The sequence below is a fragment of the Chiloscyllium punctatum genome, chromosome 10 (assembly GCF_047496795.1).
Source record: "Chiloscyllium punctatum isolate Juve2018m chromosome 10, sChiPun1.3, whole genome shotgun sequence".
Taxonomy (NCBI): Eukaryota; Metazoa; Chordata; class Chondrichthyes; order Orectolobiformes; family Hemiscylliidae; genus Chiloscyllium; species Chiloscyllium punctatum.
The window spans coordinates 81,830,524-81,858,219 of record NC_092748.1 but is presented as its reverse complement, the minus strand read 5'-3'; the positions used below and the strand labels follow the sequence as shown (position 1 = coordinate 81,858,219).

Genomic DNA, 27,696 nt, shown 5'->3' with positions numbered 1-27,696 from the left:
GTGCACTACTCCAGTGAGACATAACACTGGGAGACAATTTAGATTATTCTCTTCCAGAATAGAGCTGTCAGGTGTTGTACACAGATAGGCTACCTGTGCTCTGAGCCTGTGCAACCAAGTATTGCCGAAAAATGGGGGTGGAAATCCATTTTTTTAATGGATTGAATTCCTTGCTTGAATTCCTAATAATCCATGTCTCAGTCTTGACACTTTATTGATTGTACCTCATCATCATTTTTAGCAATCAAAGTAATGTATAAACATCCAACTTATGAATGCTTGTGCATACAAACATGATCCTCTGCAGGGGGTTAATTTTAAAGACCCTACATACGAACATTTCCTGTGCTTACAAATAGCTACTTTACATTGTTTGACATTGTGTTCTGACTTGTGTATAAATAGACTTGTGAATGGACTCCAGAACTGAACCCATTCACAAACTGAGAACTGTCCATACTCACTTAATTTGACACTTCAGAGTATGTTTTCTTGTCAAAATGAAATGGAGAAGCTCAGTTGTGTAGATTAATTATTAATATTTCTAATAGATATTGTTAATGATATACTTTACTAACCTATATATCTAATGTTCTGAAAGTTAAAATTATCATGAATAAATTTTACTTACTTTTAAAATAACTGCTTAAAGGAAACTAGTAAAATTCTAACAGTCAATAAAAGCAGCATGACCCGAAAGTTGATTTATCCTCATGTCAACATTTCCACTGAAAGTTTTAGAGGAGAAGTTTTACCCTTGTTGGATTCTATTTTCAGATTGTTCGTCATCAGAGCAGTTTACAATAGTTGAGAAAATAACTGCTTCCGACTAGTTACAGGCTGTAGTACATTAAGCTTTGCAGTTGAATGTTTCTTGAAAGCGACCAGATTTATTGCTTTTGAGTGGAAACTGTACAAATGCATGAGACACATATAGACGGCAGTAAAATCCACGTAATTATTACCAGGCAGAAAACTGATTGAAAACCAAGTCTGGAATTCTACGTTCCCCATAGGAATGGGCTCATAGCTGGCAGGGGAGCATGACATTGGATGGCAATGTGGGCACACCTTCTTTGATTTCAGCTGGAATTTTACCAATAGCCTATAATCCAACCTCACCTTGGATCAATGAGGCCTCTAGCCATTCAAGGGCTTCTTTTTTCCAGTGCAGGGGTAGCCCACCCATATGGTGAGGCTGGCAAGAAAACAGCTGGCTTAAAGGTTGTTTGGGGTATGCCAACTCGTCACGCACCTTATGCCCAACACAGGACATTCTCATGACACTTGCATCCTTGCTTCCAAACAAAAACCATTGCCAGACCATTGAATCCCTACAGTGCAGATAGAGACCATTTAGCCCATCGAGTCTGTACCGACCCTCCGAAGAGCATTTTACCCTCCCATCCTACTCCATAAACCTGCTTTTACCATGGCAAACCCTACTAACCTGCATACTACATTGCAATTTAGCATGGCCAATCCACCTAACCTATATTTGTTTGGACTGTAGGAGGAAACTGGAGCACTGAGAGGAAACCCATGCAGACATGGGGAGTAAGTGCCACCACTGGTACTGAGGAGCTGCCAGTCATCTGATTGACATGTGCCTTTCTCTCTGATTGGAATTGAGGTCATCACCTTTTTTTTAGACTAGATTTGTTGTGGTTCTGTTCGCCGAGCTGGGAATTTGTGTTGCAGACATTTCGTCCCCTGTCTAGGTGACATCCTCAGTGCTTGGGAGCCTCCTGTGAAGCGCTTCTGTGATGTTTCCTCTGGCATTTATAGTGGTTTGTCTCTGCTGCTTCTGGTTGTCAGTTCCAGCTGTCCGCTGTAGTGGTCGGTATATTGGGTCCAGGTCGATGTGTTTGTTGATAGAATCTGTGAATGAGTGCCATGCCTCTAGGAATTCCCTGGCTGTTCTCTGTTTGGCTTGTCCTATAACAGTAATGTTGTCCCAGTCAAACTCATGTTGCTTGTCATGTTGTGTGTGGCTACTAAGGATAGCTGGTCGTGTCGTTTCGTGGCTAGTTGGTGTTCATGGATACGGATCGTTAGCTGTCTTCCTATTTGTCCTATGTAGTGTTTTGTTCAGTCCTTGCATGGGATTTTGTACACTACATTGGTTTTGCTCATGCTGGGTATTGGGTCCTTTGTCCTGGTGAGTTGTTGTCTGAGAGTGGCTGTTGGTTTGTGTGCTGTTGTAAGTCCTAGTGGTTGTAGTGGTCTGGCTGTCAGTTCAGAAATGTTCTTGATGTATGGTAACGTGGCTAGTCCTTTGGGTTGCAGCATGTCCTCATTCCGTTGTCTTTCCCTTAGGCATCTGTTGATGAAATTGCGGGGGTATCTGTTTTTGCAAATACTGCATACTCAAGCTACTGGACCTGTGCCTCACAACACACTTCACATTCAACAACCAAATATATGAACAAATCAACAGCACACACATGGGCTTACCCATCTCTGGACTCATAGCAGAAGCTGTAATGCAAAGATTAGAACAAACAGTCCTACCGCAAATTCAACCCAAACTCTGGGTCAGATATGTGGATGACACATTTGTAATCATTAAAAACACAGAAATAGAGAACACACACCAGATCATCAACGCCACACTCACAGGAATCCGATTCACTAGAGAGGAAGAAAAGGACAACCAACTCCCATTCCTAGACGTGATGGTACAGAGAACACCTAACAGAGAATTCACCACAAAGGTATACAGGAAAGCCACACACACAGACCAAGTCCTGAACTACGAAAGCAACCACCCCAACACACACAAACGAAGTTGCATCAAGACACTTTTCAAAAGGGCCACAACACACTGCAGCACACCAGAACTGCAAAAAGAGGAAGAAGAACACCTATACAATGTATTCGCAATTTCATCAACAGATGCCTAAGGAAAAGGCAACGGAAATGAGGACATACCACAACCCAAAAGACTAGCCACACTACCATACATCAAGAACATTTCTGAACTGACAGCCAGACTACTACGACCACTATGACTCATAACAGCACACAAACCAACAGCCACTCTCAGACAACAACTCACCAGGACGAAGGACCCGATACCCAGCATGAGCAAAACCAATGTAGTGTACAAAATCCCATGCAAGGACTGCACAAAACACTACACAAGACAAACAGGAAGACAGCTAACGATCCGTATCCATGAACACCAACTAGCCACGAAACGACGCGACCAGCTATCCTTGGTAGCCACACACGCAGATGACAAGCAACATGAGTTCGCCTGGGACAACATTACTATTATAGGACAAGCCAAACAGAGAACAGCCAGGAAATTCCTAGAGGCATGGCACTCATCCACAGATTCAATCAATAATCACATCGACCTGGACCCAATATACCGGCCACTACAGCGGACAGCTGGAACTGACAACCGGAAGCGGCAGAGACAAACCACTATAAATGCCGGAGGAAACATCACAGAAGCGCTTCAGAGGAGGCTCCCAAGCACTGAGGATGTCACCTAGACAGGGGACGGAACGTCTGCAACACAAATTCCCAGCTCGGCGAACAGAACCACAACAACGAGCACCTGAGCTACAAATCTTCTCATAAACCTTAGATTAGATTTCCTACAAAATGGAAATAGGCCCTTCGGCCCAACAAGTCCGCACTAACCCTCGGAAGAGCAACCCACCCTGACCTATTCCCCTACATTTACCCCTGACTAATGTACCTAACACTATGGGCAATTTAGCATGGCCAATTCACCTAACCTGCACATCTTTGGAGTGTGGGAGGAAACCGGAGTACCTGGAGGAAACCCATGCAGACACAGGAAAAATGTGTCCCACGCAAACTCCACACAGACAGTCGCCCAAGGTGGGAATTGAACCCAGGTCCCTGGCGCTGCGAGGCAGCAGTGCTCAGCACTGAGCCACTGTGCTGCCCCCAGTTGACAGGCATCCAGCTGTAAATTGGAAAGTTTATTTTTCTGTTTTTAACCAGCTGTAAAAATTGGGAGAGGACTTCCTGGCCATATGGAGATGGGTCCACCACAGATTTCTCAGCCAGATTGAGATCCTAGTGTTCTGCTTAACATTCCTGCTCTTCCAACCAGCTGAAAAGGGGTTGTTCAGTTCCACTTTTTTTTTTAACTCCTTCAAAAGCCTAACAAAGATTTTACTGGCCCTAACAAAGATTTTCTTTTCTTTTTGGCACACTTTAATTAAAACATAGTTCACGACTTCAATTGAAGGAGTTAATTACAAGACTTTTTGAATGAAAGAAAGAGATGTTTTGTATACTTATTAATCCAGAGGGAAATCATAAAACATCAAAGACACGCACATACCTAGGTAAATATTTTGAAATAGGAGAGTGTCTCATAGAGTAAGGAAGACAAAAGAAAATGCAGTTTAAAAGTCTTTAGAATTCTTGAGTGTTAGATTTTAATCTGATATTACAGTTCTTTAATTGATGTATATGTCCTCAGTAGTAGTGAAATTTTGTAGCTATCTATGAGTTCTTGGTGAATGCATTTTTTTCCAGTTTGCTCCATTACTGGGCATTGTCTTTTGAGCAGCTAAGAGAAAGTAAAAAGAGGGTGAAACTTTCAAGTTTGCTCTTGCAAATTCATTTCTCTTTATCTGTTCTGCCAATGTAGCTGCATAAATCATTTATGCATTCCCATGTCTGGTTTATTATTTTTTTCAAGCTGGGTAATTTACAGGGCAGTCTTCTATCCCACAACATGTGAAACTTATCTATAAAGGTATAAATCAGACAGGAGGTACTGATTAGGTTTTCAATTTCTTTTGGTAATAATGTTAATATCAACTCAGACTGATTCTTATTCTTGATGGTTTCATAAGCTGCTTAAACTTGTGGTCAACTGAATGCTGCAGTCATTCTAAGTCATTTAAAAAAAACTTTTAATCAAACTTTTTTAACCATGAAGATCCCTGCGTATTGAATCAGATGATGGAAGTTGAAAATTGATTTTCATGTTTTACCACTGTCATAGAGCGGCCCATGTTTCAATGAGGTGAAATTGTTTCGAACAGTTAATCGGTACAAAAGGTTGTAAACTCTTGTAATGGATAAAAATGTCTACTCTCTCAGCCAAAAGGTTTAGCATCAAGAAATGAACCTTTATTTCAATTATTGCCAAAAATTAAATGGTGAAATGACATTTTCCATTGCTATCTTCAGTGGTCTAATAACATTATAGAAGCAGACAGTTGGGAAAATAGTGCTTCCTGAAGAATTGGATTTCACATGGGAGCAGTTTGGGGAAAATGTCAAAAATGATGAATCAGCAATAACGATTTCTGACATAACTCAAGAAAATCTACTGAACAAATATAAATATTGAAGCATTCATTAAAGTAAATGTAGCAAGGTGGATTTAGTGACTTAATAATGCAGCGTCATGTAAGACAGGAATGAAATTCAGTTTGTGGTGTGGCAATACAGACAGTGTGCATACACAGGTAAAAACAGTAAACTTCTAAACTAGTGAAAAGGTGACAAAGCATTCAAACTGATTGGTTTATATACAGGCAATTTTTAACCTAGAACATTTGAAAACAAGTAATTACACTGCAAGCAGGGCAATGTATGGCCTTGTAAATTAAACAGTTGGTGTTCCCTTATATTTGAAGAGGATTGGGAAAATGCAGTGGTATGATGAAAGGCTAAGTAATTGAGAGCCAAAGGAGTAAAGTGTTGTAGACATAAAATCTATTTTTTAGTCAGGTTAAGGGTATGTATTTCCATTGAAATTTTGATTTTGGGTGCTTTATTGGATGGTTTCATGATAATTTAGAATACACAATCATTGTTTCCATCAAAGGAAGAGACTTCAATGCAAGGTCAAAAACATATTTTAAAAGAGCATTAACAAAGCCAATGAGATTTTGAATATTAATCCTCAACATGATTTTGGTAATCTAAGGGTGGAGTTAAATTACTAATAAGACTCCAAGTTTCACTGATATTAACATATCATAAAATTATGAAAGGAAGAGGTAAAATGAAATAGAGTGCAAAATGAAGAAATTGTAAACTGGAAAGATTGAAAAAATAACATTTTTACAGCAATTACAATGTGCAAGGCTAATTGTCCATGGACATTATTAATGACCAAGGTTGGAGAACACTAAATCTAACATAGATGGCTGAGTGGTGGGTTAGATTACTAAGGTTGCAGGTGATGCAAAGATTAGTCGGTTGGTTAATAGTGAGGTTGAGTGCCTTGGGCTACAAGAAGATGTAAACGAGATGGTCAAATGAGCTGATAGTGGAAGATGGAATATATTGCTGAAAAGTGTGAGATGATACACTTTGGAAGAAGTAATTTGACAACAAAGTATTCAATGAATGGCATGACACGAGGGTGTTCTGTAGAATGAAGGGACTTTGGATTGTTTGTCCACAGATCTCTGAAACAGGAAGGCCATGCAACTTGGCTGGTGAAAAAGGCAAATGAGACACTTGCCTTTATCAATCAAGGCATAGATTACAAAAGCAGGGAGATCATGTTGAAGTTGGGTATAATTTTGGTGAGACCACAAGTAGAGTACTGTGCACAGTTCTAGTCACCACATTATAGGAAGGATGTGCATTGGAAAGAGTGCAGAGGAGATTCACCAGGATGCTACCTGGGACTGAAAATTTAAGTTATGAGGAAAGGTTGGAAAGGCTTGGGCTATTTTCATAGAGGAGAGAAGACTGAAGGGTAATCTGCTTGAGGTGTACAAGGTTAGGAGGGGCATGGACAGAGTGGATAGGAGCAAATATTCCCCTTAGTTGAAGGGTGAGTCATGAGGGGACACAAGTTCAAGGTGAGGGAAAGAAGCTTTGGGAGATGTGAGGAAACATAATTTAACACAAATAAATACTTAAGACAAATGACTCTATGTTTTAATGAATTACCAAGTTACTTTCTTTCCTTCTTTGTAAATTTTCCCATGCACTTCCAAAATATTGTCCAGTCATAAATTGCAGACATATGCCAAATATGTTCTTTTGTTTTTCTTAAACAGTTTAAGGTTTAAAAAACTATTAGTAGTTAGAAAACTATTACCAATAGCTTTTGGAATTTAAGGGCTGAACTTTCCAGTTTATAAGCAAAGTGTTTTCTCAAGTAAGATTTGTGGCACTAGGTTCTCCATAGTTCATTGGTGACTTTTTAGATTAGATTCGATTAGATTCTCTACAGTGTGGAAACAGGCCCTTCGGCCCAACAAATCCACACCGCCCCTCCAAAGAAAAATCCACCCAAACCCATTCCATTACCCTATATTTGCCTCTGACTAACGCACCTAACACTGTGGGCAACACTGACCTGCACATCTTTGGATTGTGGGAGGAAACCAGAGCACCCGGAGGAAACCCACGCAGACACAGGGAGAATGTGCAAACTCCACACAGACAGGTGGGAATTGAACACAGGACCCTGGTGCTGTGAGGCAGCAGTGCTAACCACTGAGCCACCGTGTCGCCCACTCTTCATGTCATTTCCATTCATTTGCATCTTATTAACAACCCAACTCAATTTTGGTGCTGCTTCTAATTCTTCTTCACTGAGAAACGTGATGGTAAATTCGTAGCATGGAAATAACATAGTTGCTGCCCATTTGTGAGATTCTAAACTCACTGTTTAAATCTCGAGGGGGAGATCAGAATCTTTTTCTTAAGGTTGAGATTCTGAATTTTTCATTTTCACCATAGTTTCCCACGTTCCTTGTCATTGTCCCTGCCACTCAAGAAAATTCCAGCGTATGGCTTTCAATGATATTACGCTTTTCACAAACACCAAGGTGTTTTTTTAGCCAAGGGTGTACTTATGAAGTGTAGCCATGGACACTAATGTGATAACAACCTGATTTTCTATTTTTGAAATAATTATTGAGGGATAAATATTGAGTGGGGCGTTAGAAACAACTCCCTTGCTTTTCTTTAAAATATGGTCACAGGATCTGTCTTATCCATCAGAGAGGGCAGACAGAGCTTCATCTAATCTCATCTGAAAGACCATGTTTCCAACAATGTAACAGTATTTCATGAGTGTCAACTTAATTTTGTTTAAGTCCCAGTGTAGGATGTGAGCAGACAACCTTGCGGAGCACTTCTAACCAACACTTCACTAAAAGATCAGGAGACACATCTCAGAATATTTTCTTTATGATTAGAATAGTGATGATACAAAATTAATTCAGTAGGCAATTAGAATGTTGACCATTCTCTCGGGATTTTAAGATACCAATTAAAGGGAGCAGTGTTTAAGTCATACAGAGCCTTGGTAATGCAGTGCTGGTGTTGGCTGTAACATCATAACACCATAAGCTTATGCCTTCAGGAGAGGAAGGAAAGATATCCAGAAAATAGTCATAATCAAATCTCTTTGGAAACTTGTTGATCTAGGAATTAATTTTACACAATAACAATCAGCACTGAAGGCCACAGCACTTAAAATTATTTTTAGTGTTATGGTGTATAGCCAAGCTCGTGTATAAGAGTGGTCTCTATGGTAACAATAGAAAGCCTCTTTAAACAGTATTAAGGTTAAAGGAGAACTGCACAAGTGACAAAGGTGATCGGTTCGTTTTTATTTGGTACTTCTGTTTTATCTTGAGTAGATTCTAAGAAACAAATAAATGCGTGCACCCCTAGTTTGTGGACTGGTACAAACACATTGAGGTATCCAGGTAATTTGTCAAACTCACCTTTGATAAATTGCAATGTCCAAGTTGTCACTAAATTAAAAATGAATCTGGAGGATTCAGTTATATCCATCACAACCTTTTCTCTTTGCTGCAGAAATATTAAGGTTGATTCTGACTTTGTGTGATAGTGTGAAACGAGTGACAGGAAGAAGCAGACCGCTTCACACTTCTGCCAATTTTATTTCACTGGGTCAATGGAAATAAATATTGGAAGAGAAATAAAACAGACTGTGAATTCAATTGCTCTCATTTTACACCATTGGACAAAATCCATTTACCGATCTGATGTATTTGGAAAATAGTCAAATGAGTCAGGGGTGGTCCATTAACGACATGCATTTTAATCTTATGAATTCAGAAAATATATGAAACGGTCCGAAATGCTATTTTGGAAAAGTAGTTTGCATGCCTATTTCTATCACTGATGAGGATTTGAGCACCTTTATTGAACGTAATCAATTTTATACAGTTTGCATTGAAACTGCAAAGATGTGATTATTTTCACAGCTTAAATGTAACAGCTGTTACCATAGTAACAGGCACAATTTAGAGCAGAAATTCTTGGTAACAATGATATTTCTAACTTGCCCTTAAATTTCGACATTGGATGGAATCATGCTGGAAATCAAGTGTAGTGGTCCCTTGCTACATTTGGAAGCTTTTTAGGTTATGTGCTTGCCAGGGTAATATTCTATCTATGTTCATGTATCAATATAAGAACTAGAAGCAGAAGGAAGTAATTCAGCCCCTTAAGCCTGTTGCGTTATTTGATATGATCATGGCTGATCTCATCTAAGCCCCAACTCCACTTTCCTGCCAGTGCTCCATTGTCAATGACTAATTAAATATATGTCTATCTCCTCCTTAACTTTACTCAGTGCAAATGAACGTATAACTAGGAACAAGCTGTATTTATGTATGCCATGCAGTAATAAGTGATCAGTTTAAATTTATTTAGTGCTCCAATTTTCTCTCCAGTAAATAGAATTGATAGGAGCAGCGCATTCAAAATTCAGATTATTTGAATGACTTATAATGGTCCAAAGCCTCAAACTATGATCTATAGCAAAATGAAACAGAAATATAATTGCTCATCAATATTACCCATTTTGTTTGATTCTGCACATATATGAAATAATCAACAGATATTTCAGTAGTCTTTCTAAGTCTCTTTTATTAGACTTTGGAAGTAAATGGAAGAAAGCCAAGCCAATTCCCAGCCAATATCTATAAAAAAGGCATCCAATGTCAATCTAGTAGAGTTGCAAAATAAAGATTTCCTCACTCTGTCAAGAGTAATTTTACTTCCTTTCTGCCAAGGTATCATTGCTGTGTCTGTTTTTAATAGTTCCATGTTCTTCACCAATCCGAAAGCAACTGAATTGATATTTTGGATGCAAAAATTATATCTGTGAAGTGAGTGCTCATCCAAGGAAATTATTAGCTGATGCTTTTCTTTTCAAAGGATCAAATTTGAAGCCTTCAGCTATTTCCATACACAGATCAAAATTCTGTGCAAGGAATTACATGATCTTATTAATCACCCTAGTATTGATAGATTTATTGCTGCTTAAACACTTTCTTTTTTAGGGAATCCTTTAGCAATGCACAAAGCAGGTATTCTATATTTCTAGATCCTCAGGGCGGAACAATTGAATATCTCTAGCTTGCAAGGAATATTTTTCTCATGTCACCTGAATTCTATCTAATGTTATTTTTGTTCCAACTGGACCATTACAGCTGTTTTGTACTGAAATCATTCTGAAGTAATTTTGTCACAGTTTTCCTTCTCTGTCAATTAATTTAACTCTAAATATTATTTTTCTCTGCTTTGGGTTTCAGCTTTCAGATTCTGTCAGAACTGAATGCTAATTATTTGCTTTTTACAAGTGAGTCCATAGGGGACAGTCATATGGAATATGTGGGAGTGGGAGAGATGTCTCCTAACCGTTGTCACATGGATTACTTCAGTCCCACACCTTAAAATATCAAACTGCCAGCCCAGAGATTTCTGTGATTTACCACTGCCCATTCACAGCAGTCCTTTGGTTAATCAAGTGCAAACACCTTCCTTCACATATGGTTGAATATCAGATATTGATTCAGTTTTAACCATGACAAACTTTACTTAATAGTGATACTTAAAAACCAGTAAATACAATGCAAAGTTAAACTCCAGCTTCCCAATGAATTTCAGAGCTTCACTCAGCATGTCAACATCAATGTAGACTGAATGTTACACTTGTATTTTAATGTCAAAATTGTTCATCATAGTACCTTTCCATTTAATACAACTGTCTTAAATGTTCAGATTTTCAATATTTCTATTAGGCAAAAGAATAATGTACTTCTTCATTTTTCTTGGGTATCCCTAGTTTTAATCACTCCATTATTAGTGGCTGTGCCAAGGTATGAACTCTGCAGTTTTCACCTGAAACCTTTCAGACTGTCTGCTTCTCTTTCCTCTATTCAGATGCTTGCTTGAAACAAATCTTAATGCTTGTTTGACCAAATCTTTTGACTCTTTCAGTGGCTCAGTATCAAATGTTGTGCAACAACAATTTTGTGAATTCCTTGGGATTATTTACCTGTTCTGTTACTCTCCACACAAAAACTGGCATAGTTTGATTAGGCTCAATGATCTTGTGTTAATAATGAGGTCAGCCAGGTGGACCTTATAGAGTATGGGTTCCCTGATTGAGTCTGTTAATGTGATCCAGTCATGGAGCCTTGGCTGACAGATTTAAACAGGAGTATCAGAGGTTCTATTCACTCTGAGAGCTGGGTCTGAGGGAACTGGATCAGTGTAAAGGACTTTCCAGCTGTAAATCAAGGATGACTTGGTATTGGGAGTTATTTCAGACCTGTTTCTATAATGCAGATCCTATGTAATCTTTCAGTATTAAATGTGTTATATAAGTACAGGATTTTGTTCAATGTAGCTGTATTTGATTATGGGCCAGTTTAGCTTGAAATGTTTATTCATCATTACTCTACATTTGTTTACCCATACATTTAATAAAATGAAATGACTGATTTACAGTTTATAAATAAGCAAGTTTTAAATTAACATCTGATATAGGATGTTTGCTTCTGCTTATTTTGTGACTATAACATTGTTAAACAAATGTTATCATACAATGAAGACCAACATTTAATTACATTTATGCACCAATGTTAAATAACTATTTGAAGAAAAAAGCTGGAAAAACAATATAAATAATTCATATGTAAAAAGACTAAAAATTGATTTATAATAGCTTTTAATGTTTAGTATGTTCAACAGCTTCACATGATTCTTATCAATATAACTTTCCACTAGATAAGAAATTCTAGCAGGAATTGAAACTCTTATTCTGCAGTCACAAGTCTCAGCATAGAAGCAAACCACAGGTACTTAATAGAAACTAAGTCAACAAAAGAAAAAATAGAGGAAGAGAGTAACCAAAAATTTAGTTAAACTTGGCTTTTAAATATAGCCGTCAAGAAGGGCAATGCAAGACCGCTGGGATTTAGGGTGTGCGTTCCACAGATTGTGAATTAGGGACTAAGAGCACAGCTGCTATTGCGTAGGCAAAGGATGGAGTGATTTGCATAGGACTTGAAATCAGGCAAATGGTGAGTTTTAAGTATCATGAAATGGTGAGATATACGAGAAACTCAGATGGTTATTCTCAGAACTTAAGTGTGATTGTTCCAACTCCATTTCCTTTCCTCAGTCATATCTTCTGATGAACATTTCAACACATCAGCTTAATAAAGATCCATCCTTAAAGGATTTCACTGTGGTATATAAACTATAAGATATAGGAGCAGAATTATGCCATTCAGCCCATCAAATTTCCTCCACCATTCATTCATGACTGATATGTTTCTCAACCTTGTTGTCCTGTCTTCTCACTGTAACCCTTGATCCCTCTACTAATCAAGAACCCAACTATCTCTATCTTAAACACTCTTGACCTCCGTAGCCTTCAGTGGCAATGAGTTTGACAAATTTACCACATTCTGGCTGAAGATATTCCTCTTCATCTCTGATATAAAGTGATATCCCTTCACTCTGAGTCTGTGCCCTCAGTTCCAGTCTGTCCTTGTAGTGAAACCATGTTCTCCACATCCACTGTATCCAGGTCTCTGAGTATTCTGTAAGTTTCAATGAGATCCCTCCTCATTCTTCTAAACTTCATTGAGTGTAGACCCAGAGTCCTAACCACTTCTCATATACCAAACCCTTCATCTCCAGGATTCATGTAGGCCTCTTCTGGACACCCTCCGAGGCCAGCACATCCATGAGCACAAAACAGCTCACAATATTCCAAATGCAGTCTGACCAGAAGTTTATACAGCCTCAGCAGTAATCCCTGCTTTTTTATTCTAGCCCTCTTGAGATGAATTCTAACATTGCATTTGCCCTACTTCTGTTACATTGTGCTGGCACCTCAGCAGAGGGTAAAGGTTTTTATAGAATCAGTAGTGCGGAAACAGACCATTTGGCACAACAAGTCCCTATGAACAGTAACCCACCCACACCCATTCATCTACACTATTGTTCTACATTTCCCCTGACTGTGCACCTAACCTACACATCCCTTAACACTATGGGCAATTTTTGCATGGCCAATTCCCCTAATCTGCATATCTTTGGACTGTGGGAGGAAACCCATGCAGATACAGGGAGAATGTGCAAACTCCACACAGTCACCCAAGGCTGGAATTGAATCCAGGTTCCTGGCACTGTGAGGCAGCAGTGCTAACCACTAAGCCACCTGTTTCTTTGAGGTGGTTTCTGCCACCAACCCACCTTTGTCTATACTGTGTCTAAGACCTGTCTAACTATCAGTGGTCAAGATTGACCTCTGGCAAATCTAAACAGAAGAGGCACCTGCTCCTTTTTCTACCCAAAATCTGTGGGCAAAATCGTTTAGAGGCCTGTGTGCCACAAGCTACGGTCATATTTGTGGCAGAAGTGCATGAGAATTCCGATGAGACCTTTGTCGATATCAGAAACAAATTATTTCATTTTCTATGCATTTGTTGAACAGTGCGGTGTTTCTTGCTGGGCAGTGATTTTTTTTTGTGTGGCAGTGGGGTGAGAAACAGAGCAGCAAGTCAATAAGTGTAGAGACTGGGGAAGAGTTTGGGACTAAGGCAAACATAGCTAAGAGGAAGGGCAGTTAGGGAGACATTGCTGAGCTCAGTGGAATTGGAGATTTGGACTGAATTTACTTCAATACAAGAAGTTTGACAGGTTAGATGGATGAACTTAGAGCCTGGATTAATGCAGGCAATTATGATGTTGTTGCTGTCACAAAGACATGGTTGGAAAAGGGACAGGATTGGCATCATAACATTCCAGGATATCAATGTTTTAGACAAAACAGAGGAGGAAGCAAAAGAGGTGGGGAAGTTGTATTACTGGTTAGGGAGCATATTGCAGCTGTGTTGAGGGAGGACACCCTGGAGAGCTCTTGCAGCAAGACATTATGGGTGGAGCTCAGAAATAGGAAGGGTGCAATCACAATGCTGGGATTGTACAACAGACCTACCAGCTACCAGCAGGAGATAAAGGAAGAAATATGGAGTCAGATTCTGGAATGATGCGAAAATAACAAAGCTGTTGTGGTAGGTGATTTTAACTTCCTTTATGTTAACTGGGACTACCTTAGTGGCGGGGGTTTGAATGGGTGCATTTTGTTAGGTGTGAGCAGGAGGGTTTTATGAAACAGTATGTGGATAGTCCAACAAGGGAGGGGGGCATACTAGACCTGGTATTGGGAAATGAGCCCAGCCAAGTGATCCAAGTTTTAGTGGGGGAGTATTTTGGGAATAGTGACCATAACTCCATAAATACTTGGATACTTATGGATAAGGACAAGAGTGAACCTCAGATGAAAGTGTTAAATTGGGGGAAGGCCAACTTTAACTGAATTAAGTAAGAATTATAGAATGTAGATTGGGAGTGGCTGTTTGAGGGTAAATTCACATTTGACATATGGGAATCTTTTCAAGACCAGTTGACTTTCACAGGCATGTTCCTGAGAAGATGACGAATAGGAATGGCCGGATTCACGAACCTTGGATGACAGGGCAAATGATCAGCTCATCAAAAAAAAGGAAGCATACCTCTGCTCTCGGCAATTAGTAACAGATGAAGTCTTTGAAGAATACAGAGAAAATAGGAAGGAACTGAAATGGGGAATTAGGAGGGTTAATAGGGGCTATGAAATGTCCTTGGCCAACAGAATTAAGGAGAATCCCAAGACATTTTGGTTATATATTAGGAACAAGAGGATAGCTGAGGAAAGAGTAGGCCCACTGAAGGATAAATGAGTGAGGTTATGTGTGGAGCCACATGAAATGGGTGAGATTCTTAATGAGTACTTTACATCAGTTTTTACCAAAGAAAGGATCATGAGGGATGTTGAGGTTACGAAAAGGTGTATGAATACTGTTGGGCAAGTCAACATAATGAAGGAGGAAGTGTTGGATGTCTTGACATGGGTGGCATGGTGGTTCAGTGATTAGCACTGCTCCCTTACAGCGCCAGGGACCTAGGTTCAATTCCTTCCTTGGGCAACTGTCTGTGTGGAGTTTGCACATTCTCCCTGTGTCTGGGTTTCTGCTGGATGCTCTCATTTCCTCCCACAGTCCAAAGATGTGCAGGTCAGGTAAATTGGCCATTCTAAATTGTCCATAGTGTTAAGTGCATTATTCAGGGGTAAATATAGGGTCTGGGAGGGTTGCTCTTCGGAGGGTCGGTGTGGACTTGTTGGGCCGAAGGGCCTATTTCTATACTGTAGGGAATCTAATCTAAAAAAAAATGAAGGTAGACAAGTCTCCAGAGCCAGATGGGATCAATCCCAGGATATTGTTGGAGACAAGGAGGTGGAAGTAGCTGAAACCTTAACAGATATCCTCTTTGGCCTCAGGCGAGGTTCTAGAGGACTGGAAAATGGCCAGTGCTGTTCCTTTCTTAAAGAAGGCAAACAGCAATAATCTAGATAATACAAGCCAATGAGCCTGATGTCAGTGGTGGAAAAGCTTTCGAGAAGACACTGAGAGGATTTATTCATATTTGGAAGTGAATGGATTTGTTAGTGATAGGCAGCATGGGTTTATGTGGGGAAAGTCATCTTATCAATTTGATTGAGTGTTTTGAGGAGGTGACAAGAATGATTCATGAGGGAAGGGCAGTGATGTTGTCTACATGGACTTTAGCAAGGCATTTGATATGGCAGGCTGGTACAAAAGATAGAGACTCGTGGAATCCAGGGTGAGCTTGCTTGATGGATTCAAAACTGGCTTGATCATAGAAGACAGAGAGGAGCACACTGTATGCTGTACGGGCAACCTGATCTTCACGGACATAGGTGTCAACATCTGACAGCCTCTAACAACTCTCATGGTACACCTCCAACAGACTTCTGCATTTCCGTGCTGCACCTTGTGTTGCATCAGTGAGTGTCTTTGTAATGCAGCAGCAAAGCCATTTTATGTTCAGGGACTTGCAACCAGCTCATGGACTGGATCTGGCTACGTCACCAGTCTGTTTGCGAGCTGTCTTTCATTTTGAGCCTAGGATACTCACAGCATCCCTGTTTGTCTTTTTGTGGTTTGTCTGCTCAGCCAGAAATTACTAGGCTCATAGTATTTCTGCATTATCATGCCATTTGGCACAGGCAAGAAGTCATGAAGCTTGTTGTAGTTTATCAGCAGTCCTGAGTCAGTTGGGGGAAATAGCCTTCACTCATGGGTCCCAGCTAGTATGTCAAGGGCATGCTCTGATACCAGTCAGTCAGCTGCTTTGGACAGTCAAAGTCAGGATGCTCTTCACATAAAGGATAAGGGGCCAAATATTGGACAACCCACTTCTCATCTTGGCAGACTGGGTACTGCAGATGCTGGAGATTAGAGTCAAGATTAGAGTGGCGTTGGAAAAGTCAAGCAGCATCTGAGGAACAGGAAAAATCGACATTTTGGGCAAAAACTCTTCAACAGAAATGAAAGGCTTTTGCCCGAAACCTCGATTTTTCCTGCTCCTTGGATGCTGCCCGACCTGCTGTGCTTTTTCAGCACCACTCTAATCTTGACACTGCTCATCTTGATTCATTAAGTGGGCTGTTTTCCTCCTGAAATGGGACAGAAGCAAAATTAAGGAGGATGAAAATGGGTGGCACTATTGCTATTTTGGGGGTGATGTCCTGAGTGAGTGAGTAGATACACAGAGGGCATACGTAATGATGTTGGTTTTGAGGTGCGTGAGAGCGAGTGTGGGAAGGTGTTGAGGTAATAGTGAGACTGGTAGAATATGACCCTGGCTGGGGGATGGGTACAGTAGGAGAGATAGAGTGTATGTCAGGTATCAGAGAGAAGATGGCGGTACGTAAACTGATGGATTAGAGAAGGTAATTTACCATCTTTATATACTGTGATACATTCCTCAGATGGAGGAGTGTGCTTTAACCCAGGTGAAAATCTTGGACCAGATTGGCATGCTCTAGAGTCGTGGTCTTCTCTGCTGGTCTTTGGGGAAAAGGACCTCTTGAGCATCCATTACATATTGTCCAGGCCTCTGTCCCCAAAGTGGCTGCCGAATATCCCTTTTTTGCCATACCTGGAGCAAATATCAGAAACTATGCAGGGCTCCTGACTGACAATACTTGTCCAGGTGTACTACAGCCTTTTAAGGATGGCAAGTGTGCCAGGGATACTGATCAATTCCAGGTTATCCCAAGTGGCAAGATGTCTCAGGAACACCATGTGGTAAGATGGGGGTAGATGAGAGGGATGCCATAAGGTTTGAGTAAGTATTTATGAGATATGAATTAAATTTGATGAGATACATCTCGGCAGGGTCCTTCATCCCATGGAATATTGCTGATGTAATTTCCTGAATTTAAAGAGCTTTGAAAAATTGATGCATCTGCAATTTGTTCCCCTTTATCTATTTTAATTCTCTCTGTTAGAAGCCATCAGGTCCTGAGATTTGTTTACTTTAAATCCCATTTGTTTTCCCATTGCCAATTCCTCACTTAAAGTTAATCCCACAAAAGCCTTCATGATTCGTTTATATGTTTCTGGAATTGAACTTTGCCCTTAAAACATGTTTTCATAAAAGTCTTCTTTTTGCTTCTTTCTATTGAAAGCTCTAAACTTGTACGAGTTCCTATGGAATGCATTAGTATATTGGTGCACTGAACCGTAATATAGCTCTTCAGTATGGTGAGTTTCTGAATGGAATAGTGCAAGCAGGGAGCAAGATTTCTTGTACAATTAAATAAAAATTACTAATTAGGTGAACCATAATTTCTCATGGTTCTTAAGAAACAGTTTGGAGCAGTACCAGCAAAAGACATGGGAGCATGCAACTTGTCTAAGTAGATTTACACAGAACTTACTGCTGAGTAGGCTTTTCAGACTACCATTCCAGTGATAGTGCTCTACACAAGTGTCTTCGACTCTAGTTACTTCATCTGATCTTACCAACAAATCTTTCTAGACGTTGCTCCCTCACGTGTTCGGTAGTGCTGCATTGCATGGGGTGGTGCAGGAGATTGGACCAAATAACTTTTAAATAACGAAACAAATGCGAGGCATTGAATGCTTCTTTGCCTTTTTTTTTATTTATAGAAATTATTCAGGTGTGTGATCATATTACTTCTGCGATAAAATTATTTTGACATTTAAGAGTGGATGACGTTTTGTCAGCGGGAGATTGAAGGTCTGGAGCACTCAAGTGCTCATTTCACAAAAGATCTACAGACTTCACTGTGCAAAACAACGGCCATTACTCAGGGATTGAAATGCTCCTGGAAAGCTATAGAATTCAAGTGTATTTTCATTTGAAAAAGAGAAAACTCAGGCCACTTTATCAGCATTAGGAAATAACTAGGCAGGTCACAGTGTTACCTATTCTGGTTAGTGTTGACATTTTATTTTTAATGAAGGCTTTAAAGCTCTTGAGAATATTCTAAATGTCAAAAAAAGGTTCAAATTTTAAATATTTTCTTTTACCCATGATAATTTATGTCTGTTCCATTTTATGAAAGCATTGTAAATAAAGTTACACTAATTAGTTTTCTTTCATAATAGATGCATCATAGATTGATGATTCTTGCTCCCTATTTCTTTTTAACCAGTACGTACCCATAGTGTTTTTTTTGCTGGTTTGTTCTTTCCCTTTTTGTCCTTTTTATTAAATACAAAACGGATAATTAACATAGCCACAAGAGCTGACAGAAGCTGTTGTTTTATTTTATTGATGCAATGCTGCTGTGATGTGAATCTGTATTATTATTACAATTTTACTTCACTAACATAAGGCATCTGTATTGTTGATGCCCAGAGGTGATTACAGCATGACAATATGAATACGAAAAATACAGTTCATAATGTGAATTCATTTAATTTTTTTCCAGTTAGCTATTTGTCCGTGTTCAAAGAATTGTGCATATGAAGGGTCTCCTTTTAAATAAAGGCCACTGATCTTCATTTGAAAATCTTAAATGTTAAGGCCCTTCATCTTAGGAACAATTGTGTTTATAATAAAATATTTAACTGATTCTTGTTGAGTAAGATCAAAGCTAAAGACCCAAGTGCTATTTTTATAAGTTTGATTTATTTATTATCATGCATTTGTTGCAAAATATAGAAAGTATTATGTAGTATTGCCACTCTCAAGATCCATTTGAAACGCAGAAAATAAACCAAACTATAAAATATGAATGAGGAAAAATGAAGGAATAAAGAAATTGTCCAACTTTACACTCCTCCTTGCTAAGTGTTCCATCATGGGCCATGGGCCTGGTGACCAGGCATGAGGCCCCTTCTCTACGCTGCCACCGCTGGAATGAAAGTTACCACTATTCGGTGCCATCTTGCTTCCATTGATGTCCTTGCCACTATAGGTCCTCACTGGACCTTGGTAATGCAGACACGACTAATGCTGCTGGATATTGCTCTGGTCCAAACTCGACTCTGCCACTCGATGACTCTGCTTTAGTCCCACCTCACCAATGCAGCCATTGCTGATACCACTAGGTCTCACACTGGGCCAAAACTCACCTCTGTCACTGCCTCCATGAATCTACACTGGATGCAGATGTCACTAGAAACCAAACTCACCTCCACCACAGGAGGCAAGAGTTGGCGCTAGGACTGCCTCGACGATGCAGAAGCTGACAGGAACCCAAACTGGCCTCCATCGTCAACACCATGAGTGCACTGGTGAGCCCACTTACCGCTGCCGATACCATCACCATCACTGAGCTCTTCATCTAGAAGTGAGTAAAACAAAATAGAAGAGAAAAAAAGTGAGAGAAGAGGGAACAAAAAGAGAAAAGAAATGAAAAGAGAAGTGCATGGCGCAGACAAGCCCAGCACTCAGAAGTCCTACTCCACTGCCATCTTACCAGAAATATTTTTGGAACTTCTTATGAAAAGATTAAACTTGAGTTTATGTGATCTTGAATTTTTGAGTATATGTGCATGGGCCAACTTTTGGGTAGCCTCAGGAAGCTTAGTGGAGAACAGGGTTTCAATTTTGACCTGTAACCTTACCAGAGTTATTCCTGAGCAAGAGGGTTGGGGAAGGGAGGATGGTAGAAAACATCGAGTAGGTGTCGAGAAAGGGAACAATCAGGAGGCTTGAAGTGATCAGGTGGAAGAAAATGATCTTGACAGGAGAAGTCAATGGAGTCGGAGAAATAGCTGGGATGGCATCAAGTGGTGGCCTGAAACAGTCTTCAGACGTGCAATGAACTTTAATAGGCTCCTGTTCCTCCCATACCATTTTTGATAAAGTTTCTAAAGCTTAACACCACAAACCCCTTAAGGACCATCAATCATAATACACATAGACCACATTTCCCTGGATGGAACCATATTCAGTGTAGTCATATTTTGAGAAGAGAAAGTCAAATTGTTACTCAGCTCTTTTTTACATTTGTAAGTGGTCCAATCCTCCTTCAGTCTAGTTTCTTGGATCTTTGTGTCCCCCTGTGAGTTTGACTGGCGGCCCCATTTTTGGTGCATAATGAGCACATGTTGCTTGTTCACCAATTTGAGTGCCAAGATGGCCATTTTGCTACTGAAAACTGGTACAAAGTCAGCAAAAACTTAGAACTAGTAAAGTTTGGGAGACTGTTTAAATCTGAACATAGTTTCAAGAATTAAATTCATTTAAACATGTTCTAGAAATGAGAAATGGATATCAGTTAAAGTGACTACGAAGCTCTTGACTTTTGTGAAAGCTGAGTTATTTTAGTAATATCATTATTGGAATCAAATGTCGAATTCTTACCTGATTTGACCTGTTTGTGACTCCAAATTGGGTACCCATTAACTACCCTCTCTAATCGCTACTCAGTTGGACTCATGCCACATTCACAACACAACATGCAATGAGCAATAAGCCACTGTTTCCCAAACATGTCCCAGTGTGACCCTATTTTGATGCTGAGATTTTATATTACCTCAGGTTATAAATTGGGGCATAGAAGAGATGTTGAGGAGCATAAGGAGGGAGCAATGTCAGTGATCAAGCAGGAAGAATTTGATAGCAAGGTAGGAATTCTACAGTTAAAAATAAGCACACCCACCTATTCATAGATTTGCTTTGGCACAATTGGGCCTCAGAAATCAGTTCATTAGCCAATACTCACAATAACAATCCACAAACATTTAAAGGGGCTTTGTAGTTGTCAGAAATCAGATTGTGCTCTGTGGCAGCTATTGCTGCTTCTGACCTCATGACCCTAAAATCACATCTTGTGACTAATTGGATCACAACTCACAGTTTGGGAAGCCAAGTAATAAGCATTCATTTTACCAGAGACACGCACATCCCAAGAATGAATGAAAACAAGTGAAGTGCTGGTATGAGGACGGAATGAAAATGAGTTTGATGAGGAAAAGTGAATAGGAGACATCCCTGAAAAGGAATTGCAGCCTTGGCTTGGACAGAGATTGTTCTGCAATATGGACAAGGATGAACAATGTATTCTTCTGCAGCACTCCCTTTGATGCTGTGACAGTGATGAATGAATCCATGATCTTATAACTGTTTATTATGCTATGGGTCATGGGGAGAAATCTTCAGATGATTTCTCCTGTTTTAAAGAAGTGTTTTGACTCAGTTGAGTTTTGTGACTCTAAAACACTGATGAAAGACGTTTTCTTAAAAGTTTAAAGTAAAAGAGAGAATAGATGTTTATTTCACAACAACCAAATTTCACAACAACCAATACCACCCACTCAGATATGTCAGACACACATGCAAATGAAGAAAGTGTTTACAGCAGAGATAGCATTTCTAAATAGTTCAACGATTTACTGCTAAACTTGGATCTTTTAATAGAGGTTTGAAACATTGCAGGCCTACTAATTCACTTTAGTGCCATGTTAAGAAATGGGAGTGGAAGTTTCTAATGATGAAATTCAATGATTTATTGCTGTCAGTATGTTTTTGGCTTTGCATCACTACAGGTACAGCCAAACTGCTATACTGAAGATCTGATTTGGTTCTTCACATTGGTTGGTAAAACGTAGTCCCACGTTTTAGCCTGTTAAGTGAATTTTAAGCAGGCTTCTTTCTTTGCTGGATCATATGCCTGCGTATTGAGTCTTCTTGTCCTTCAGACTGAAGCTAATATGTCTTAGTAAATATTGCTTTTATTACAATCAAACTGATTTTTGACAAGTGACCAGGTATCTGTTTTTCCAGGATCCATACAAATGATCCCTGATGCTTTGAGTGCTGTACAGAATAGGTCTTAAAGTTCAGCCATGAATTGCTTTGTGATAGAATTAATTTCTTTATTCTTTTATTCATTCACGGGATGTAGGTCTAGTTATCTGGGCATTTATTGTCAATCCCTAGTTGCCCTTGGGAAGGTAGTGATGAACTGCCTTAGTCAATTCCTGTAATCTATGTGCTGTAGGTTGGCCTACATTGCCATTAGGATGGGAATTCCAGGGTTACTGAAGGAACAGTGATATATTTTAAAGTCAGGATGATGAGTTAGCTTGATGGGAACTTGCAGTGGTGGTGCCCTTGTCCCTTTAGTTGATGGTGGTTGTGAGTTTAAAAGGTGCTGTCTAGAGATCCTTGCCAAATTTCTGCAGTGCATCTTATAGTTGGTACATGCTGTTGTGACTGTGCATGGATGGTGGAAAGAGTGAATATTTATGAATGTGGTGGCACATAAATAGGCTGCTTTTTTTTTCTGGATGATGCCAAGCTTCATGAGTATTGATGGGGCTGCAATCATCCAAAAAAGTTGGGAGTATTCCATCAAACTCCTGACTTGTGCCTTGTAGATGATGGGCAGGCTTTGGGGAGTCAGGAAGTGACTTACTCACTGCAATATTCCTAGCCTTTGACCTGGACTATTAGATACTTTGTTTCTATGGCTAGTCCAGTTCAGCTTTTGCTCAATGGTAACCCCCCAGCCTTCAGGATGTTGACAGCAAAAGCAATGCCATTGAATGTCAGAAAATGATGATTTGATTTTCTCTTCCCGGACATGGTCATTGCCTGTAAATTATATTGCACAAATGCTACTTGCCACTAGTAAGCTAAAACCTGGATATTATCCAGGTTATAAAGTGTTTGTTTCAGTGTCTGAGGAAGCACAAATTGAGTGTTGAACATTATGCAATCATCAGCAAACTAATCTTATGATGGAGGGAAGCCTGTTACTGATGAAGCAACAGAGGTTGATGGGCCGAGAACACTATCCTAAGGAAACTCACACAGAGATGTCTTCGAACTGAAATGACTGACCTCCAACAACCACAACTAACCTCCTTTCAACCAAAGAAGTTGCCATATGAATTCCCATTTTGCTGCAGCTCTTTGATGGCACATTTGGCTAAATGTTGCCTTTGGTTATTTTTATTCACTTATGGGGTATGGGCATCACCAGCAAGACTGGGTACTTATTGCCCATCCCTAACTGTCTTTGAATTGATTTGCTCCCTATAGCACTTCAGAGGGCAGGCAAAAGTCAACCACTTTGCTGTGAATTTGGAGTTGCTCGTCAGTAAAATCTCATAATGGACATTGATGTCAAGGGCAGTTATGCTCATGTCCCCTATTTTCAATTCAAATATGTTTTTCTGAATTCAAATCTCTTGTGTACTCTGTTTTACCTTTATACCTATCAGTCTGAACTGTATATATTTAGCAAATGTTTGTACAGAAGTTCGCGTGGTTATGCTGACATTTACTAATATTCCACTGAGCAAGATAGCTAACCATTCATTTTCAGAGGTTGTTACATTGTTTTTTTAATATTGTAGTGGTTTACTGGAAGTTATATCATCACATAAACTCAAAGCAACTTACAGTAAATGGTCATGTTCATTGTTGTGATCTGTGTGGCACTCAAGTGATGGTCTAATTGACATAACATGTTGGATTTAATGAGTCTAGTTGAAAGGCCAAATTCAGAAAGCGAGGATCAGAGTTAATATTTAATCTTTCATGAGAACTGGAAATGCAATAGGATTTAAGGAAGTGGAAATGGGGAGGATAGAAAGCAGAGCAAAAGGGAAGACAGAAGAGGTTTAATGACAGAGCTGCAGACTGAAAGAAGTGGCGATGAGGCAAACAAAGAAACAGGGGGAAGAGAAGATGCCATCTTGCATGCTGCTGAAAAGCAAAAACAAGAGAAAAACTGAAACTTACAAAGACAGAGAAATACGATGTGGAGAGAACTTGTTCAACACAGCTTTGCATCCAGAAGGCCATTAGTGTCTAATCGAAAGACGAGGTGCTATTCTTCCAATTTGCATTGACCTTCATTGGAGGGAAACTATTGAGGGAGTATTGTAGAGAATGAAATTGTTGATATATTTTGAACATAGTCCATTTGTATTCATATTAAAATAATATCTTTACACTTCACCAAATCCTCAAGCCTGAACTATAATTTGCTGTATATTGCATCAAGTGAACTCAATCAACATTGTCCAGTTAATGAGTGTAAAGTAGCTATCTTGCAGGGAGACATTAATTTTACGCCTCTAATTAAAACAAGCTTCCAGCTATCTAATACATGAAGCACAGTTTAGGATGCTCCCACCCCTCTTCCTGCTTGAAAGAGGATGTTATTGAGATGAATAATGAGGAATGAGAATTCATCAACTGAAGTTATTTATTGAAAATTATACTTCCATTATTTAAGAAAAAAAATCTTTAAATTTTTATTTCAGGATCACATGGATTCAAATAAATATGTACAAGAGTTGCGTAAACAGTTGGAAGAATCACAACAGAATGTTCAGAAGTAAGTAAGAGAATGATATTTGAAAACAACTGATATTTGTATAGTACAGATCACACACACAAAGTCTCTGAGCATTTCACAAGGATAATGTGTAAAGAGCAAAAAAATGAAGGTGCCCAGAGGGCAAGAAAGAAAATAAATGGTATGCAGAGAAACATAGATTTGGAACTGAGCAAGTGGGAAGCAAGGTAGTGATAGAATTTTGGTCACAATTCAGGAAGTCAGTGAAAATGAGTAATAATAGGGCTTATGTTTTAATTTTATATGAGGCTGTAACATTCTGAACACTTTGAAGCTTGGGATAATGTAAATGCAGAAGCCAAAAATATCAGAAAAGACTGCCTGATGGGTGATTAAGCACATGCACAAGGTTTCAAAAGAGAAGAAGAGTAGAGAAGAAAATGGTGAATCATCAGGAATTAAATTTAAAAAACACTCTTGTTAGCAGGAGAAGCTGAGCTTAGAATTGGGTAGCACTCGATAGATGTTTCGCCTTGCCTAACATCTCATTATTTAAGTAAACTGTGTTGTGAATGAAGCATTTTACCACGCTTGCCCTCAGTTTGGATTCTCAGTCTCTCACGGAGCAGCTGTGATGCAGAGATTGACAGTTGAACATGGAATTGGCAGGAACAAAGATTTGGATAGACAAGGAATTTGAGGATGCACATGCAGCAGAGATTGAGTCCTTAATTTGGAGTATATCATGGTCTATTAGTACTTCATATTTGATGCCTTAAATAAGGATAAATGGAATGTGATTGAAAGAAAAAGTTTGTTGTGGAATAGAGAAATTCAGTACTCTGGATTCTCAGGTTGCTCTTTGAGTATTCTTAGGGATGAGTTTGAACTAAATGTGAGCAACAAGATCCACTTTCTTGCACAATTTTTTTTGATAGTCACTTGTTTGTATAGAAATTGAGTATTGTGAATAAAAGATGTGCTGTCAAAGGTTTTTGTCTTACAATCACCAGGAGAGATGTCGGAATACCAAATTTCTAAGGGAGCAATAATTTATATTGAGCCACAGAGTCATACAGCACAGAAAAGGCCCTTCAGCTCATTGAGTCTCCACCAACAAAAACTACAATAAAAGGTGTGCTAATCCCAATTTCCTGCACTTGTCCCACATCCTTGAATATTATAACAGTTCAAGTGCTCATCCAAATATTTTTTAAAGGTTGTTAAGTTTGTAGCCTCCACAATGTTTCCAGGTAGTGCATCCCAGATTACCATCACCCTCTGAGTAAAAAAGTTTTTCTTCCTATCCTCTCTGAATTTCCTGCCCCTTACCCTAAATCTATGCCCCTTCATGATTGACCCCACAATGAAGGGAAAGAGCACCTCGCTGCTCGCCTTGTCCTTACCCCTCTTAAACTTATACACCTCAATCATGATCCCCCCACTGCACCCAGTCTTTCTCTGCTTGAAAGAAATCAATCCTAGCTTATTGAGTCTATCATAGAGTCATAGAGATGTACAGCATGGAAACAGACCCTTCGGTTCAATCCGTCCATGCCAACCAGATATCCCAGCCCAATCTAGTCCCACCTGCCAGCACCTGGTCCATATCCCTCCAAACCCTTCCTATGCATATACCCATCCAAATGCCTCTTAAACGTTGCAATTGTACCAGCCTCCACCACTTTCTCTGGCAGCTCATTCCATACACGTACCACCCTCTGTGTGAAAGAGTTGCCATGTAGGTTTCTTTTATATCTTTCATCTCTCACCTTAAACCTATGCACTCTAGCTCTGGACTCCCCGATCCCAGGAAAAAGACTTTGTCTATTTACCCTATCCATGCCCTTCATAATTTTGTAAACCTCAGCCTCCGATGCTCCAGGGAAAACAGCCCCAGCCTGTCCAGCCTCTCCATATAGCTCAAATCCTCCAATCCTGGCAACATCTTTGTAAATCTTTTCTGAACTCTTTCAAGTTTCACAACATCTTTCTGATAGGAAGGAGACCAGAATTGCACGCAATGTTCCAACAGTGGCCTGACCAATGTCCTGTACAGCCGCAACATGACCTCCCAAATCAATACTCTGACCAATAAAGGAAAGCATACCAAATGCCTTCTTCACGATCCTATCTACCTGCGACTCCACTTTCAAAGAGCTATGAACCTGCACTCCAAGGTCTCTTTGTTCAGCATTAAGTGTATAAGTCCTGCTAAGATTTTCTTTCCCAAAATGCAGCAGCTCGCATTTATCTGAATTAAACTCCATCTGCCACTTCTCAGCCCATTGGCCCATCTGGTCCAGATCCTGTTGTAATATGAGGTAACCCTCTTCGTTGTCCACTACACCTCCAACTTTGGTGTCATCTGCAAACTTACTAACTGTACCTCTTATGCTCGAATCCAAATTATTTATGGTAAATGACAAAAGGTAGAGGACCCAGCACCGATCCTTGTGGCACTCCACTGATCACAGGTCTCCAGTCTGAAAAACAACCCTCCACCACCACCCTCTGTCTTCTACCTTTTAGCCAGTTCTGTATCCAAATGGCTAGTTCTCCCTGTATTCCATGAGATCTAACCTTGCTAATCAGTCTTCTTTAGCGAACCTTGTCGAACTTACTGAAGTCCATATATATCACATCTACTGCTCTGCCCTCATCAATCCTCTTTATCACTTCGTCAGAAAACTCAATCAAGTTTGTGAGTCATGATTTCTCATGCACATCCC

At 39.6% G+C, this 27,696-nt stretch overlaps 1 protein-coding gene across 1 annotated transcript in view; it reads left to right on the top strand.

Annotated features, from left to right (window-relative positions):
- The window catches only part of nckap5l (NCK-associated protein 5-like), a 753,060-nt gene that overhangs the window by 205,350 nt on the left and 520,014 nt on the right, over positions 1-27,696 (top strand). Inside the window, exon 3 of the mRNA XM_072579642.1 lies at positions 24,930-25,003. Within this exon, the coding sequence (XP_072435743.1) occupies positions 24,936-25,003 (68 nt within the window). The 5' untranslated portion in view covers positions 24,930-24,935. The remainder of the gene's footprint in view (positions 1-24,929; positions 25,004-27,696) is intronic.